This window comes from Aquarana catesbeiana, linkage group LG04 (genome assembly GCF_042186555.1).
Source record: "Aquarana catesbeiana isolate 2022-GZ linkage group LG04, ASM4218655v1, whole genome shotgun sequence".
Taxonomy (NCBI): domain Eukaryota; kingdom Metazoa; phylum Chordata; class Amphibia; order Anura; family Ranidae; genus Aquarana; species Aquarana catesbeiana.
In genome coordinates this window covers 16066639-16083595 of record NC_133327.1, presented here as the reverse complement: position 1 = coordinate 16083595, position 16957 = coordinate 16066639, and the positions used below count along the sequence as shown (strand labels likewise).

Below are 16957 nucleotides of genomic sequence, written 5' to 3'. Positions count from 1 at the left end.
ATTAGGAATTGGTTTATTTAAAATCTGCAAAGCAAGATGTTTTGTTTTTTTATACTGACAACAGCAATAACAATTTCAGTTTGGTCTTAATGCTTCAAAAACAATGAAATCTTATTGGTTGCATCAAACACTGGACCTGTAGCGTCACATATGGCGACCCTTCACATTTGGCTACCCTCTGGAGTGCGCATGCGCGACGCCTCCATGTGCGTTCCAACACTTTTATTATGTGGCTCCATCCCTAAGTCCAGGTTCAAGCCCCACCATCCAAGTGGACATAGAGTCAGATTATAATTATGCCGAGCAAAGCGAGCCTGCGAGGGGCCGTGTTGCAAAGTGGTGTTTTACAATCAATAATTATACAGAAGAAGAGCTTGTCTGTAACGTCACTTCTGTGAGCTTTTGGAACGCATATCGGCAAGTTACGCATGCGCAGTGCAAAATTTCTCAGCGGATCGTCACTTCCGTAGCCAAATGTGATGGGTCGCCATATGTAAATCTACACCCCACTAGTAAACTGACCAGATATTTTTCACAGTTCTGAGCTTTGACAATCCAACACAACCTTAGAGGGAGCTGTAAACCTTCAAATGTCACCTTGCCAATTCAGAGAAAACTGACAGCATTTGTGACCCCCATATACTCACCCCACCCGCAATCCACAACACCAGGGACACCCCAGTATGGGAGGAGCATGTGACCTCTTCCCCTGTGACAGTGTCTGAGTCTAGCTGCCAATCACTAGGCCCAAGAACTGTAACATGACTGGGGAAAGTCATCCCCCCCCAGTTGCTAACACCAGTCATTTCAGTGCAGAAGGTAATGGATGCAAATCAATTTCCAAATACCGGCATTTTCTAATTACAGGTCAAAGTCACCCAAAACAGATACCGCAGCTCTGCATGGCTACTGGCAAGCCTGAGGGGTGAAAGCACATCCCCGGAATGCATATTGCAAAATTAAACTATGCTGTCACTCTTCTGCGATGGTTATTCAATGGATACACAAGAGGAAAGCAAAAAAGGGCAACTATTCATATTAATTTATAACTAGCAAGACACACATGGGTAGGAAAGAACACACAAAAATAAAGAAAAGTCTGTTTTCTAATTATATACCGTCCAAAGTCAGTACAGCAGATTCCAAATGGCAAGAGATACCTCACCAGAATGCATCATTAGTAACTGAAATTATAATTTCTCTCTCCTCCAATGCATTTTCCAAAAGCAAAAAAGGGCAACTGATTGCATCAATGTACAGTATAACTAGCAAGGTTGCACACGGGCAGAGCAGTACACAAAACAATGCAAACATTTCCCAGTACAATCTGCAACTAGTCAGCACAAAATTTTTCCGATAACATTTTTAGCTTTAACATTTCAGGTTAAAAACAGGAGGGTTTTTTTTTTTTTCTTTTTCGCATACACACTGCCGAGGCACCTGTGCAAAGTGTGGTCCCTGAGCCCAAAACTATCTTGCTAGGAGTGCTCAACATGTGGCTGGCAAACTCAAACCAGAGAAGCGCATATCCAGGGTCGGCAAACCCGTTGATCATGATCTGGGCTTGCTGACCCGCCATCCCATCTGAGTGCAATGAGCCGGCGCTAGCACAGAGGGAACAGGAGGCGCATAAAGCCAATGTTTCCTTGGCTGCACCGACTCCTGTCCCGGGGGCGGAGTTATACCAAGTGCACTTCTCCTCTTCTCCTTTCTAGCAGCCTGGAGAGCAATGCCAGCAGCAGCTGCAAGAGGAAAAAAAGGTCAGTGTATAAACCGCTTTCCACTGTAGGCAAAGCAACGCAACACCCCGCCCCCACCCAACCCAACTCCTGACAGCAAGTCCCAGCCAATGATTCTCCTCCAGAACTTGCTGACCATCACAGACCAGAGCTCTGAGTTTGTAAAAAACACAGAGCTCTGTACACAGGTAGCAAACTGTCAGATTCTCATTAGATTTTGGCCAAAATTTATAAAGAAATTAGATCTTTTTAAAAATTTCTTTGTTTTATAGCAAAGTAAAAAAAAAAAAGTTTTGTGGTTTTTTTTCCCAAAAAATTTGGTCTTTATTCAATGATATTGCAAAAAATAAAAACCCCAGTGGTGATCAAAAACCACGAAAAGAAAGCATTATTTGTGTGGAAAAAAAAAATATATGATATGAATTCCGTATTGGTACAACGTTGCATGACTGCACAATCACCAGTTAGACCTCATGCACACAGGGCGTTAGAAAACACGAGCTGTAAAGCAAGTACCAACACCAGGAAAAAAAAAAAAGCGCAGCTGTAAAAATTTTGCATTGGCATTAATGTGAGTTTTTTGCATTTCGATTTTGCTAAACCAAATACAATTACTACAGCTTAACTACTTCAATACCGGGCACTTTAACCCCCTTCCTTCCCAGACCAATTTCCAGCTATCAGCGCTCTCGCACTCTGAATGATAATTGCGCGGTCATGCAATGCTGTACCCAAATGAAATTTTTATCATTTTGTTCACACAAATAGAGCTTTCTTTTGGCGGTAGTTATTCACCACTTGTTTTTTTTTTTTTTATATCGCAAAAAAAACAACAAAAAAAAATAAAAGAAATCCAATAAAATCTAATTTCGTCATAAATTTAGGCCAAAATGTATTCTGCTACATGTCTTTGGAAAAAAAATCCTGATAAATGTATATAATTGATTTGTGTGATCACGGACAGATGTGCGCAGTCATGGACAGATGTGCGCAGCTGATCACGGACAGATGATTTTACTGGGAAAGATGTGGGACAGGCATTTTTACTGTGTGGGGACACTAGCCCAGTGATCAGTGTGTAAAAAGCTGTAAAAAAAAAAAAAAAAAAAAAAAAAACAGCTCGTACACACTGATCACCGGCCGGCTGCAGAGATCCGCTCTCCTTCTCCTCACTGATAAGGACTTAGGGGAGGAGGTGATCCCATCGCCTTGCAAACAGCTCTCTATTTACATCACATGATGGCTGTGAATGGACACAGCCATCATGTGATCAGGAGGTCAAATCAGAGACCTCCTGACGATCCAAAATGCACTGTGTCCGGGTGACATGAGCGCATCGGGGCCGTGCAATCCCGCTCTCTTTCTGAGGAACGTTCAGGAACATCCACTCAGAAGGAGGAAGCTCCCACACGGCCTTTATGTGCAGTGGCTGGGTGGGAAGTAGTTAAAAGTTGTAGTTCGAAGTTGCTACACACTGGTTAAACACTGGGCATAATAGCATTTACAATGTGCACATTAGCACCTATAAAAGAGTTAACAACCATTAGGCTGCTTTTAGTGCACCTGCGGCTTTCTTAGAGTCATAGAGTTCTATTATATCCTTAAGGTTGCTGGGCTTTCTGAAAACACACCAAAAGTCCTGAATGCATGAGATATCAAATCACTTAAGTGGCCCCTGCCCTTCAAAAGGTTGGCAACCCCTGATCTAAGCTATCAACTTGGGACCACAAAGGCATGCCTGCGCTCAATTACTATAAATGTCCCAGCTTGAAATCGAAGATAATTGGGAGCCACACTTTGCAGAGGTGTCTTGGCACGGCAGTATGGCTCCACACATACTTTCAAAGCTATGCAATAAAATCCTCAGAACACTACAGGGGACCTGAAAAGGAAACCTTCATTGGGCCTTTGTGGAAGAACACGCAGACATTCTCTATTGAAATACTTGAATAGGAAGGAAGGCGCATCCAGTGTCTGGAATAATACAACACTTGATAGAAGAATACAAGCGTTCGAGTATAAAAATTGTACAAATCAAGCCAACGCGTTTCAGGGAAATCACCAGCCCCGCCCCCCCTTCTTCAGCAGCGTTTAGAGACTCTTGCTGCCACTGTGTCACACAAGCTGGCATCTGTCTTGTTGAGTTCATTCTTAAAAGCGGAATTCCACCCAAAAGTGGAACTTCCATTCGTTGTACTCCTCCCTCCCTCCGGTGCCACATTTGGCACCTTTTGGGGGAGGGGAGGGGGGGCAGGATACCAGTTTTGTCCTGTTGTACCTGTCACCGCCCAGCTCCCTCCTCCTCCCTCACAGCCCGCCGGGCCAGTAAGAGAGAGGAGCAGGCACCGTATGGTTCCCAGTGTGAAGCCGTAAGGCTTCACTGCCTGGTTCCCTTACTTGCAATGAAGGCGGCATGCACCCCAACAGCTGATGGAAAAATCAGCTGCGGTGCCAACATCACTGGACTCCAGGACAGGTAAGCATCCGATTATTAAAAGTCAGCAGCTGCAGTATGTGCAGCTGCTGGCTTTTAATTTTTGCAGCAGTAGGCGGACCTGCACTTTAACTCAGGTACCACCTCAGAACCCACCCATCTTCGTTAGCGCATACCAACATTCCTGAAGGGGAAGGCAATTCCCCCAAAACACGTTGTCTTGAGCTGTACATTTTTATACTCTCGATAAATGACTGTATTCTTCTATCAAGAGTTGCAATATTCTGGACACCGGTGCTCCCTCCTCCCCTTTCAAGTATCATTTCTGCTTCTGTCTCGGTCCTACCAGCAAGGTAGAAGCCCAAACCTTCAAAAAGGGAGATGAGCAATACCACTCACCCATGGAACCAACTAACAATCACCACTGACCAGGTCTCTAGTTTAATCTAATCCTTGATTGCCAGGAAATCTTGATACTGAATGCAAACACTATGAAGAGCAGGTGAGTCATGTCACCCACTCATATCCTTGAAGCAACATACTGTACGTGCGAGCCGAGTTAGCCTCTGAATTGCCCAACACACAGTTATCAGAGACTGATCTACACTACATGGAATAAAAGTATGCGCCCCTCCCTTTCCATATACAAAATACCAATTGATAAGTGTAACTACAAAGTTTTCATCACTAGACAAATCAAAAAGCATATTAAACATTTTCTATATAAAAAAAAAAAAAAAATGCATATTTAAAAAGGACTCACCACTATAGGCACACCAATGTCTGGCCATAAGAGGTCTTCTGACGGTAACTTGGGAGAATTCCAAACTACGACAACTTTATTTAAATAAGGGAGTCCATTTAATCTCTCCAGAGAGTTCATTAATACTTCCTCTCGCTCGTAGGTTAACATAACCACAGTGAACTGTTCCCTAGGGACATTTCCGCCAAGAGCAGCCTGAAACTCTTTTCCAGATCCACCGGCCCCGCCACCTATTGGACGGAACCCAGTACCAGATCCCAGGAACTTTGCTTCAGAGGGCAAGATGGGGTCAAAAGGTGTATGTGGAAATAGATGAAAAGGGCCCGGAGCCGAATTCCAGTTACGGTAAATATCAGTTGCAGTCAAAGTGAAGTTACGCAGGTATTTAGGAGAGGCGTATGGTGGTTCGGTTTCAACTGGTCCCAAATCCAAGTCTCCATTGTCTGCCATGTTTGGGTCTGTACCAGCAGCTTTTCCAGAGCGGTGAGGAATTTCTACAGCTGGCTCCTCCCTGATAGGAGCTGCTGGAATTTGGATACGAGTCCTTAGAGTTGCCAGGATGGTGTTAAAAACAGTATCGGATGTAGAAAAGTAGATCTCCCATAGGAAACGTCCTTGCCTTCTCATGGCAAGTAGGTCATTATCAGAAATGCTTCTCAAGAGAAAATGTACCTCTGTGATACGTGGTTTTGGTATGATTAACACTGCCTCGTTCCACCGTATCATGTCATGGTATGGCAAGTGGATCTGCTCCCCAAGAATGACTGGGATGGCTCCTACTTCAAGAGCCTCAAATAGTCGCATGGCACTGCCAGCAGATATGATGAGCTGGGAATCTCCAGGGGTAATGATAAGTGCAAATGTGGATTGCTTCAGTAGCTCTAACCTGTCTTCCCTTCCTCCACATAGGGCCCACTCGGTGGGCAGGCTTGCTTTGGGCTGGTTTTTACAAGTAAACTCAACCATGACAAAGTCTAACTTACTGTCCTGGACAGCCTTAAGAGTGGTGATGATGCGGTCATCGTAGTCAGCTGGTGCGTTACCTTCAATTTCCTCTTCAAATGAACGGGCCTCTTGCAGGCTTGAACGCAAGGATTCGATCTTCTCTCCTTGGAAGCTGAAAAGGTACTTCCGCTTCACTGGCACCTGCATGGGAATCTCTAGGAAGTTGGGTTCGGACATTGCGTGGACTAATGGCGTTGTGATGATGTCAAATCCCGGCCGATACTGTATATCGTAAAAGGTGGACTGAGCAATCATGGCACGCCCTGTGCTGACATTATAAAGATAGTTTTGGGTCTCAGATTTCCTAGACAAGTTAATGATAAGGTGATTGTGGCCATCAGTCCTCCAATATGGCAAAGAGTGCAACTGTTGCTCTAGGTCAGTAGGTTTTGGCATTAAGGATTCCTGCATTTCTCCCAATAAAACTACATATATACAAGCAACATTTGCATTTTCAGTCACGTATACATTAGTTCTGACACTGGCCTCCAAGGCTTGTTTGATCAACGGATCTATTAAGTTGCCAAAAGGGTACTGATCTCCGTTGTATACATAAACGGGAAAACCCGAAGTAAGGGGACACCTCGAGTAATCAAAACAATTATGCAGCCGGCAGTTCCTTTTGGACTTTGGCAAAGGTATGTTAACATCGTCTTTATCTGGCAAAAGCCGGATTGGCAATGAAAGCTTTGGCTGATTTTGTGCCATCAGTTCTTTATACGAATGCTCCGTTTGACTAATGACATTCTTGAGCTGAAGCAAGTCCTGTTTTGCGTTCTCTATACTCTTTTTGCATGCTTCTATTTTTAAGTTCAACTTCGCAATCTCGCTGTTGAGCTCCTGCCTCTTGGCTTCCAACTGCAGGAGCTCTTCACTGACGGACTCCCGGATCCGACACAGATCCTGAACATGCTTCACTTCGCAAAGTTCATTGCCTGTCCGTGGAACAAAGAGTTGTTTGCTTCGGTTGTTATCGTCATCAATGGTGGTGAGGTAATAGTGGGCGATGAGAGGGAAGAAAACCAGGATGATGAACAGTGTGAAGCTGAGCCAGGAAAGTCTAATTCGACTGGACCACCGGAGCATCCATGGTTGACCTCCGTTCCCAAAACCCCCATTTCGCAACATGGTGTACCCACTCATGAGTTCCAGAGCAGCTCCGGCCAATCACGTCGGATCAGTAGCCATGCCAACGTAATTTTTGATCACCAAGCCTCAAAAAAAAAAAAAAAATCACTCTCTTTGGGACTTGGCTAGCCAATAAAATGGAAATTTCATTTTCTAGCCCCTAAAATTTAAAACCAAAGCAAGATTTCTTTGAAAATTTAAAATAAAAATCATGCAGGAGTTCCTTTAATCAGCCTTATCCAAGATTTAATAAACAGGACTTCTGGTACGTAATATGAGATGGGTAAAAGTCCTTCTGGACACGGAAGAACATTTCAGCTGAGCTTGGCATGATGATGAAACTGTTAAATAACTACGTGATCAACATCCATGGCGAAGAACAAACTCGCCAAATATAAACTTCCAGGAACATCATAAAAACTTGACACCCAACATGTCCTATAAGGAAAAAAAGAAAAAAATAGTTACATTACAATATTCAAGCAACAGTAATTCCCTGGCTAAGTCTGCTTAAAACCGATATTTCCGTTACAGTTTAGATCAGCCTCTCTCAACCTTTTCAACACAGAGGAACCCAATACTTGAAATAACTAACTGGTCTCAGGGAACCCCTACTAATAATTACTATATCTACAACCCATGATACATTAGTGTGATGCTCAGTAAGAAGAATGTTCCTTACACTTGTGGTCGTTGGAAAGAATTACCCCCTTACAGATAGCTAAAAAGATCACTGGTGTCCGTGGGAATTGATCTGAGAGGCAGAAATTGCTCATTGCTAAAGGAACCCCTGACAACCTCTGGAGGAACCCAAGGATATCATGGATCCCTGATTTAGAAACTCTGCTCTAGATAATGCTGAATGGTTTATGAGGGGAACTCAAGTTAGAGGGTTCAAAAGATTCCACAAAAGATTTCAAATGAAATAAGAAGCTGTTAGATTTTGTTTGAAATTATAGTTCCGTAAAGTGGATCTAGACCCAAATATCAGAAATCTGCCACCTTTTAGAGAACATCTAGAAACGCTAAAGTTGATCTCCAACTTTTAGTCAGGTTTTAAATAGTTTGTTGGGATCAAGCTGGTCCCAACAAACTATTTACTTTACTAACAGATGCAGTGGCTGTGTGCGTTGTATGAACAGTATGTAGCCTCAGCTACATGCAGTATACAGCGCTGGGGATAGAAACTTCCCAGCCTGCTCCTGGAACAAAGATCAAGTCAAGCTGAGCGCTGCCATTCACAGGGAGCACTGTATCCTATGAATGAATACAAAGTTTCCTCTGACTGGCCGAGTTGGAGATTGTGATGTCACCCGCCCGCCTCAGACAGTCAGAGAAGTTTTGCATTAATTCATAGCCCGACTCAATTTTGTTTTGGGAGCAGGATAGGAAGTTGCCTTCCCAGTGCCAGAACACAGCGCTGTATACTATATGTAGCCTAGACAGAAATTTTTAGGGAGCAAGGACCCCAACTCCAAGCTCACCAGGATAGAAGTGCAAGAGGACTATCTCGGTACAAATAGAGAGGGATATACAGTAAAGGTAGAAAGGTGTATTTAAAAAAACAAGTTTTATTGATACAATAATCAAAACATAATAATAGTACAAACTATATTAAAATATGCGCAGATAACATGAAATTTCGACTAGTTTCGCGGGGGAACCCGCTTCATCAGGAAATGTGTATGCGAATAAAATACAATACAATAAGATATACATAATTTGAAGATATGAGAAGTAATACCAAGGTATGAGAAACGGGGGGAGGAAGAGAAATGTTGTAAGCAATGTAGAGGGCTGCTTACCCTGCTGTATATCTCAAGTGTGAGATCATCTAAGGCAGTGGTTCTCAACTCCGGTCCTCAGGACCCACTAACAGGCCAGGTTTGTAAGATAACTGAAATAAATCACAGGTGATATAATTTGCTGCTCAGTGATTGCAGTGTTCTAGTCTGCATCTCCCCAAGGTAATACTTAAAATCTGGCCTGTTGGTGGGTCCTGAGGACTGGAGTTGAGAACCACTGATCTAAGGCAATGTTGCGTCTGACAGCTAGTCTCGCCAGATCTGGAGATGTCACTGCTATGCTAAACTGTACCAGATTACTTGACAGGCACCTCTCTACCTCTACTCTACATTTTGTGGATCAATTTCTTATAAATCTTTCCTTCTGCTACAAGATTATGCCTCCACTATTCAACAGCGTGTAAGCTCTGACACAAGGAATGCTTCTCTAGCAAGACGACCACCAGTATGGGGACAGGTTCATCTAGCACCCAGGGCAAGGATGCGGAACAGAACCACACTCCTAATGCATAATGTAGAATGGTTGGCATGGAGTGGGTACTGTACATGTGTAATTGTTTGCTTTCTAGCAATAAGAATGTATTTGTACATGCATGGTGTGCTTTGTCCGCTGTGGGTAGATAGGGGTGGAGAGTAGGTATGCTGGAGCACAGTGTGACAGCAGTAGCACTCTTAACTACTACATCCATGGCAGCTGCCCCTCCTGCCCATGTGTTGTCCTGGCCCCGATGGCCACTATCGCACAGAGACACGGTGCAGAACAAGGCAGTTTCCCTGCCATATTAACCAATAGGATAAAAAGAACTGCAGGGAGCTTACAGACAATTCTAGCAACTGGTCCTCAGCTCTATGCTTGCCTTTTGTAGGCACAACTTCCACAATCCATGCTCTGTTCAGGATAAATCTATCAATCTATCTATAAAACATACAATCAGCCAAACGTGCATTTTTATGCACTGGGTTCTGAAGCCACCCCCTAAGACAGTGGTAGGCAACCTCGGCACTCCAGCTGTGGTGAAACTACAAAAATGCCATCATGCCTCTGCCTCTAGAAGTCATGCCTGTGGTTGTCAGGATCTTGCAATGTCTCATGGGACTTGTAGCTTCATCACAGCTGGAGGGCCGAGGTTGCCTACCCCTGCCCTAAGATCTGTCAGGTGGCATTTCCTGACACCAGTGCTTAAAGTGTTTTGTAAACCCTCACATATACCCAGTGAAGTGAACAGTCTCAGATGATACACAGGGATGAAACAAATCCTCCTGCATAAAAGCTTTACATGTATATCTGCTGTCTTCATCTTTATACAACCTTTAGAAAGTGCAGATCGTGTTAAAAATCTTTATTCCTCTTTTAGCAGCACATTGGGGGGAGATACTGGGCTTACACTGTGTGTGAGCTGATTGGAGGAAAGTGACGTACACCCCCTCCACATAGGAAGAGGAACGAAGGAACATGCAGAGCTGTATTCTGAATAGACCAGCTCCCTGCTTATCTCCCTCTAAGCTCCCTCCCTGACAGAACCATTTTGCTATGCTGCCTGTGACACCCATCTTAGTACACCCTGCACTCGGCTGCATAAAAGCGGCAGCGGACATCTTGTTGCACCCAGCCCGAATTATATGGGCTGGGTGTAACAAGATGTCCGCTGCTGGTTTAATGTGGCCGGGTGTACCAAGATGAGCGTCGGGATGTTCAAGCACTGACGGCAACACAGAGCGTCACTTCAGTTACCGAATGTGACGGCTCAGGTCACCGAACCTGATGGATGATGCGCCTGCACCCCTGCCAGCTTTTCTGCGTGAGGGCTCGCGCTCCGCCCACTGACTTCCTGTTGCACGCCGCCTCTCTCTCCCATCCCAGGTGTTCGGATAAGACATCTGGAGCATTTGTGTGAGATATATATATATATATATATATATATACATACATACATACATACATACATATATACATACATACATACACACACAATCTCACATAAGTGAGTACACCCCTAAGTGAAAATGTCCAAATTGAGCCCAATTAGCCATTTTCCCTCCCCGGTGTCATGTCACTCTTTAGTGTTAACAAGGTGTGAATGGGGAGCAGGTGTGTTAAATTTGGTGTTATCGCTCTCACTCTCTCATACTGGTCACTGGAAGTTCAACATGGCACCTCATGGCAAAGAACTCTGAGGATCTGAAAAAAAAAAAAAAAAAAAAAAAAAAAAAAAGAATTGTTGCACCACAAACATAAAGATGGCCTAGGCTATAAGAAGATTGCCAAGACCCTGACCCTGGGTTCACACTGTAACAATGTGGGAACCAGCGCGATTCCAGTGCCGGTTCCCGCATCTCTCCCGCAGGCAGTTCACACTGCCTTCTGCGAACCTCTGCGGGTGTCAATACAATGTTAATGACACCCCCAGATAGGTTCACAGATCGAAGTGCGAACTGTGGATTCGGACAGGAATCAGATCACATGGGTGAGAACACCCACGCGATCCCATTCCAGCACGTGAAAAAAAAAAAGTCCCTGCACCCTTTTTGTGCGAATCCAATGAGAGTTCAGCCATACAAAAACTGTATGGCTAAACTCGCATTGCACAGATATCGCATGGTATCAGCACCGCAGTGGGGGTGCAAATCAAATGCGATGTCAGTGTTCGCTACAGTGTGAACCCAGGCTGAAACTGAGCTGCAGCATGGTGGGCCAAGACCATACAGCGGTTTAACAGGACAGGTTCCACTCAGAACAGGCCTCGCCATGGTCGACCAAAGAAGTTGAGTGCACGTGCTCAGCGTCATATCCAGAGGTTGTCTTTGGGAAATAGACATATGATTGCTGCAGAGGCTAAAGGGCTGGGGGGGGGTCAGCCTGTGAGTGCTCAGACCATACGCCACACACTGCATCAAATTGGTCTGCATGGCTGTTGTCCCAGAAGGAAGCCTCTTCTAAAAAATGATGCACAAGAAAGCCCGTAAACAGTTTGCTGAAAACAAGCAGACTAAGGACATGGATTACTGGAACCAAGTCCTGTGGTCTGATGAGATCAAGATAAATCATTTGGTTCAGATGGTGTCAAGCATGTGTGGTGGTAACCAGGCGAGGAGTGTCATGGTCTGGGGCTGCATGAGTGCTGTCGGCACTAGGGAGCTACAGTTCAATGAGGAAACCATGAATGCCAACATGTACTGTGACATACTGAAGCAGAGCATGATCCCCTCCCTTCATAGACTGGGCCTCAGGGCAGTATTCCAACATAACGACCCCAAACATACCTCCAAGAAGACCACTGCCTTGCTAAAAAAGCTGAGGGTAAAGGTGATGGACTGGCCAAGCATGTCTCCAGACCTAAACCCTATTGAGCATCTGTGGGGCATCCTCAAAAGGAAGGTGGAGGAGCACAAGGTATCCACCAGCTCCATGATGTCATCATGGAGGAGTGGAAGAGGACCACAGTGGCAACCTGTGAAGCTCTGGTGAACTCCATGCCAAAGAAGGTTAAGGCAGTGCTAGAAAATAACGGTTACCACAATATTGACACTTTGGGCCAAATATGGACATTTTCACTTAGGGGTGTATTCACTTTTGTTGCCAGTGGTTTAGACATTAATGGCTGTGTGTTGAGTTATTTAGAGGGGACAGCTAATTTACACTGTTATACAAGCTGTACACTCACTACTTTGTTGTAACAAAGTGTCATTTCTTCAGTGTTGTCACATGAAAAGACATAATAAAATATTTACAAAAATGTGAGGAGTGTAGACAGACACACAGACATTCTCTCTTTTTCTTCATACTGAAACCAGCAGTGAGGTTTTACTTACTGGTGCCCCTGATGACCATAAAAAAAAAAAAAATCAACTGACACCCTAAATTATTCATGGACTCCAGCTGAAACACCTCTGGACTAAAGCTGTCAATAAAGGGAGCAATTTTCTTTCCTGCAATCCGCTCAATTCCTTCAACAGTCAGTGTGATTGTGATCTCCCACCTGGGGGTCAGGGGGGGTCAGGGAGAGCCATTCCAACCAGTGAAAAAGTGATCATTGCTAGCGGCTATAGCCACTGGGAAAATTGGCATGAAAAATCCTACAGGCTGGTTGTACTCAAGTTGATCGATCAATCAACTTGGGTACAATCAGCCTGCCCATACATGGTTCAAATCTATGTCAGTTCCTGCTGAACTGGCCATGATTCCAACCATCTATGGTGTGCCTAAAGGTCCAATCCAATCCCCTCTCCAAAGGATAATTTGGAGTCATTCCTCAGACTGCATAGGACCTCATCTTGTGAGCAGACATGGGCAGTTATTTTCAACATATTTTTTGCCATTAGGAAAAGCTATTTTCCAGTGAATACATGAGGAAATATTACTGGCTTTTTCTTTTTTTTTTTGCAGGAAGGTCCTTGTCACCTACTCTTCTACCCACGGAAAGTGCTATCCACCGACTCTTGTCATCTAATACATGTTTGATTATGACAATCTCTGCTTGAGAAAAGGATTAATGAAGGTGGTAATTGATGTCAAACTGAAAAAAAATGGAGTGTTATAATCTCTGTGCAATTATCTGTTTCAGGTGTTTTGGTATTTCCGAAGCAGCTTGTATAACCAAGCGTAGCCTCAAGGTCCGACATGGCTTCCTAAAAGATCATTTAAATATTGCTATGCTCTATTAACTACGGCCTAAACAGACGTGGATATTGTGCACAGAGGAATGAAGAGTCAAGTGTTTATCAAATGTACAGATTTGGTTCTGGGGAACTGCTCAAGTAAAGCCAGTTGGCCTGATTTACTAAAGGAGTTAGGCCCCTTTTACATGGGCCAGGTCCAGTTTTGCTCAGCAGGGGGCAAGTCCGCTGATCCCCTGCTGAGCTGAGCAGAGTTTCCAGATGACGGGTCCATGTCCACTCCGCTTATGCAGAGAGCACGCGGACACAGCCTGCTCTGCTCTATGGGCAGTCGTATGTAAAAGGGACCAGCTGTCCCATTTACACCCAACGGCCCTCCAATCTGATCAGGCCAGAGGGGACTGGGTCTCCCTTCCATTTGTTTTTGCCGGATCGGATCAGACCCGAGGCAGTCAGGTGTAAAGGGACATAAGTCCATTTACATCTGGCTGCCCATAGAGAATGGAGAGTCTGATAGAAAAACGAACAGGCAGACCAGATCAGACAGCCCAAGTGAAGGGGGCCTTAAAGAATCTTCTCTCTTAAAATTGTGCACAGTCACTAGTTCAATCATCCAAATTTGAAAAGCAACGTCCTGTAAACTTATCTCATTTGCACAACATCGGGTATCCAAAGGCTACACTCGCATGGGCGTTTAGTAAGAATCCCAGCGGCAAGAATCTACGAACTGCTGCGGCTAGGTTTGACAGTTGTGAGCAGCTAACTGCAGCCCATACACTGCAAAGACTGGCTGTCGGTAGCCGCAGTTATTCATGCCTGTTCGCACAGCCAGTGATCACCGGTGCTAGCAATCAAAGTGCAATCACCGCTCTTTGTGTGCATTAAGTCACGAACCCCACAGGTGATCGCTAGCTGTAGCCATTGACAGCCTGTCATTGCAGTGTATAGGCACAGCGGCTGCAGCTATCCGCTCACAGCTATCAAACCCAGAAGAAGGAATCTGTAGATTTCTGCTGCTGGGATTTTCACCGTGGCTTAGCTCCTATGCAAAAGTAGCTAAGGAGTCCTTTCACACGGATGTGCCGGCTCTGTTTAGCAGGGAATATGTGAATGAATGCCCTGCTAAACTAGACGTGAATGGGGCGGATGTCAATGCTGTGACATCCGTGCCCATTCATTTTTTTTTTGTCCACATTTTGACAGTGGGCGTTCACAGAGAATTGGGATGGCCATGTAAACTGATGCGTGTCCATCACGTTTAGGTAAAACATTTTTGATTTCTCTTTGGAGAACCTGACCGGACTCAAAAGGAAGCTAGATGTAAACAGACGCATATCCCTTTACATCCCCCTACCCATAGCTATGCATGGAAGTCAGGATAAGGTCCTCCAGAAAAACTGACAGGTGGACCTGATCTGAAAGCCCACATGAAAAGGGGCCTTAACATGAATTTGCTTTTCACATGATTAGATAACTGAAGTGAATAAACACACACAATATGAAGTCACGTGACATAACGTGAAAGGTGGAACAGTGATAGACGCAGACTGGAAGTGATGTAATCAGAAAGCCACAGCAGTATTACTTTGTTTTGTAGAGCTGTATATTGTTTTTATCAAAGCGTCCATTTTTTTTTACTAATATAATAATCCTGGTTATGCAATATTCCACTACTGGAGGCTGCTTTACGTTTTTTTCTTTGGAGTGTCACAGCATGGCTATATGAATTCTAAACAGGTTTAATGGGCCCTATACCCCCTTTTCCTGAATGTGATTGGAGTGCATCAGCAGAGACCCCAGTGGACAGGAGGCCTCATTGTTTTCACCATTAAGACCAAGGAGACCCTGGTGGTTTATCCAACATGCGTGATAATGGTCATACCATTAAAAAGTGAGAGCACAGAGGTGGTATTATAAACCATTACGGTACTTTTTTTTTTTTTTTTTTTTTTTTACACCAGTTTTGGGGTGGTCAGTAACGAGACGATTGAAAGTGTTTCTGTACACATTGGATATGAACCGATAATCATTTATGAGATTATGGACTTTTAATAATACACAGACTGAGTTTTAGATGTCCCATGTTCGTTGAACACATTACGTATAGTTTTATTTGTGTTTAAATTCTTATTTGAAGGTGAACATTGGGCCACTAATATTCTAATAAGCATCTGAATGCTATTCACCTTTTTATTGTTCATCTTTGTTATAGGCGAGCACCCCATTTTGCACTTGTTTTGATATACACAATATACTAAGCGAAAATTCTCTCCTCCCTTAGTAAAAGTGGCCTACATTTGAACACAACAATGCATTGTTTGACTGAAGAAAAGATGTGGGCTGCTACTACAATGTTTATAAAGAGGTCTGCAAATCAGAAGTGGAGAACTTCTATAGCAGTGGTTCTCAACTCCTGTCCTCAAGACCCACCAACAGGTCAGCTTTGCAAGAGAACTGAAATACATCACAAGTGATATCATTTGCTGCTCAGTGATTGCAGTATTCTAGTCTGCATTTCCCCAAGGTAATACTTCAAATGTGGCCTTTTAAGTGGGTCCTGAGGACAGGAGAACCACTGCTCTATAGAATTCAGGATCCAGTCACTCTAAGGGCCCCCTTCACGTGGGGCGGATCCGCTCACCGGACTTCGCCAGCTCAGCAGGAGATCGCTCCGTTGATCCCCGCTGAGCCGGCGGATGACAGGTCCGTCTCTGCTCACTGTGCAGGGATGGTCCTGTCAGAGCCCCACTGTCCTTCATGGGAGACCGTCCAAAAAAAAAAAAAGGACCCGCCTGTCCGTTTTCATCCGATCTGCTGGATGGATGGCGAAGGCATTGCTATACGTCTGCTTTGAGCAGATCTTATCGGTTTAGATGGCAGGCGGGTGTCAGCGGACACATCTCCGCTGCCCACACAAGCCAATGGTTGTCCACTCGGATCCACCAAAAAAAAAAAAATGGACAGGTGGATCTGAGCGGGCCTATCATGTGAAAGGGGCCTAAGGCTTTGGTCACACAGAATTTGACTTTGAAGTCACACAACTTCAAAGTCACATGTCAGTGTGACCTCAGGTGCAACTTAGAAGACACCTGTGCTACTTCATGCACAGATGTCTATGCAAGTCGCACCTGAACGTGCAAAAAGTAGTGCAGGAACTACTTTCAAAATCGGTGCGACTCCGATGGAGTTGGAGTAGCATCAATTTGACAGCTTCCACTGTGATTGAATGCGACTTGTCATGCGATATGAAACTATGAAGTCGTATGACAAGTCACACAAGGTGTGACCAGGGGCTTAAATTACAGCCAGCAGAAATATCCGTGTTGCCAATAATTTTGCTGCCCAAAGCTATATTAGTAATACAATTGTCGTTTTAAGCCCTAGATATCATTTGCTCTGCTCTGAGCAATACTCAGCGATCCTTTACTCCTTCATAGGGATTGCCCGTACAGTACTGCGAATGCCTGCA

The 16957-nt window shown here is 44.4% G+C and overlaps 1 protein-coding gene across 1 annotated transcript in view; it reads right to left on the bottom strand.

Moving 5' to 3' along the window:
* Positions 1-16957, bottom strand: part of EXTL3 (exostosin like glycosyltransferase 3) — a 164108-nt gene that overhangs the window by 116515 nt on the left and 30636 nt on the right. The window contains exon 2 of the mRNA XM_073624869.1: positions 4937-7507. Within this exon, the coding sequence (XP_073480970.1) occupies positions 4937-7084 (2148 nt within the window). The 5' untranslated portion in view covers positions 7085-7507. The remainder of the gene's footprint in view (positions 1-4936; positions 7508-16957) is intronic.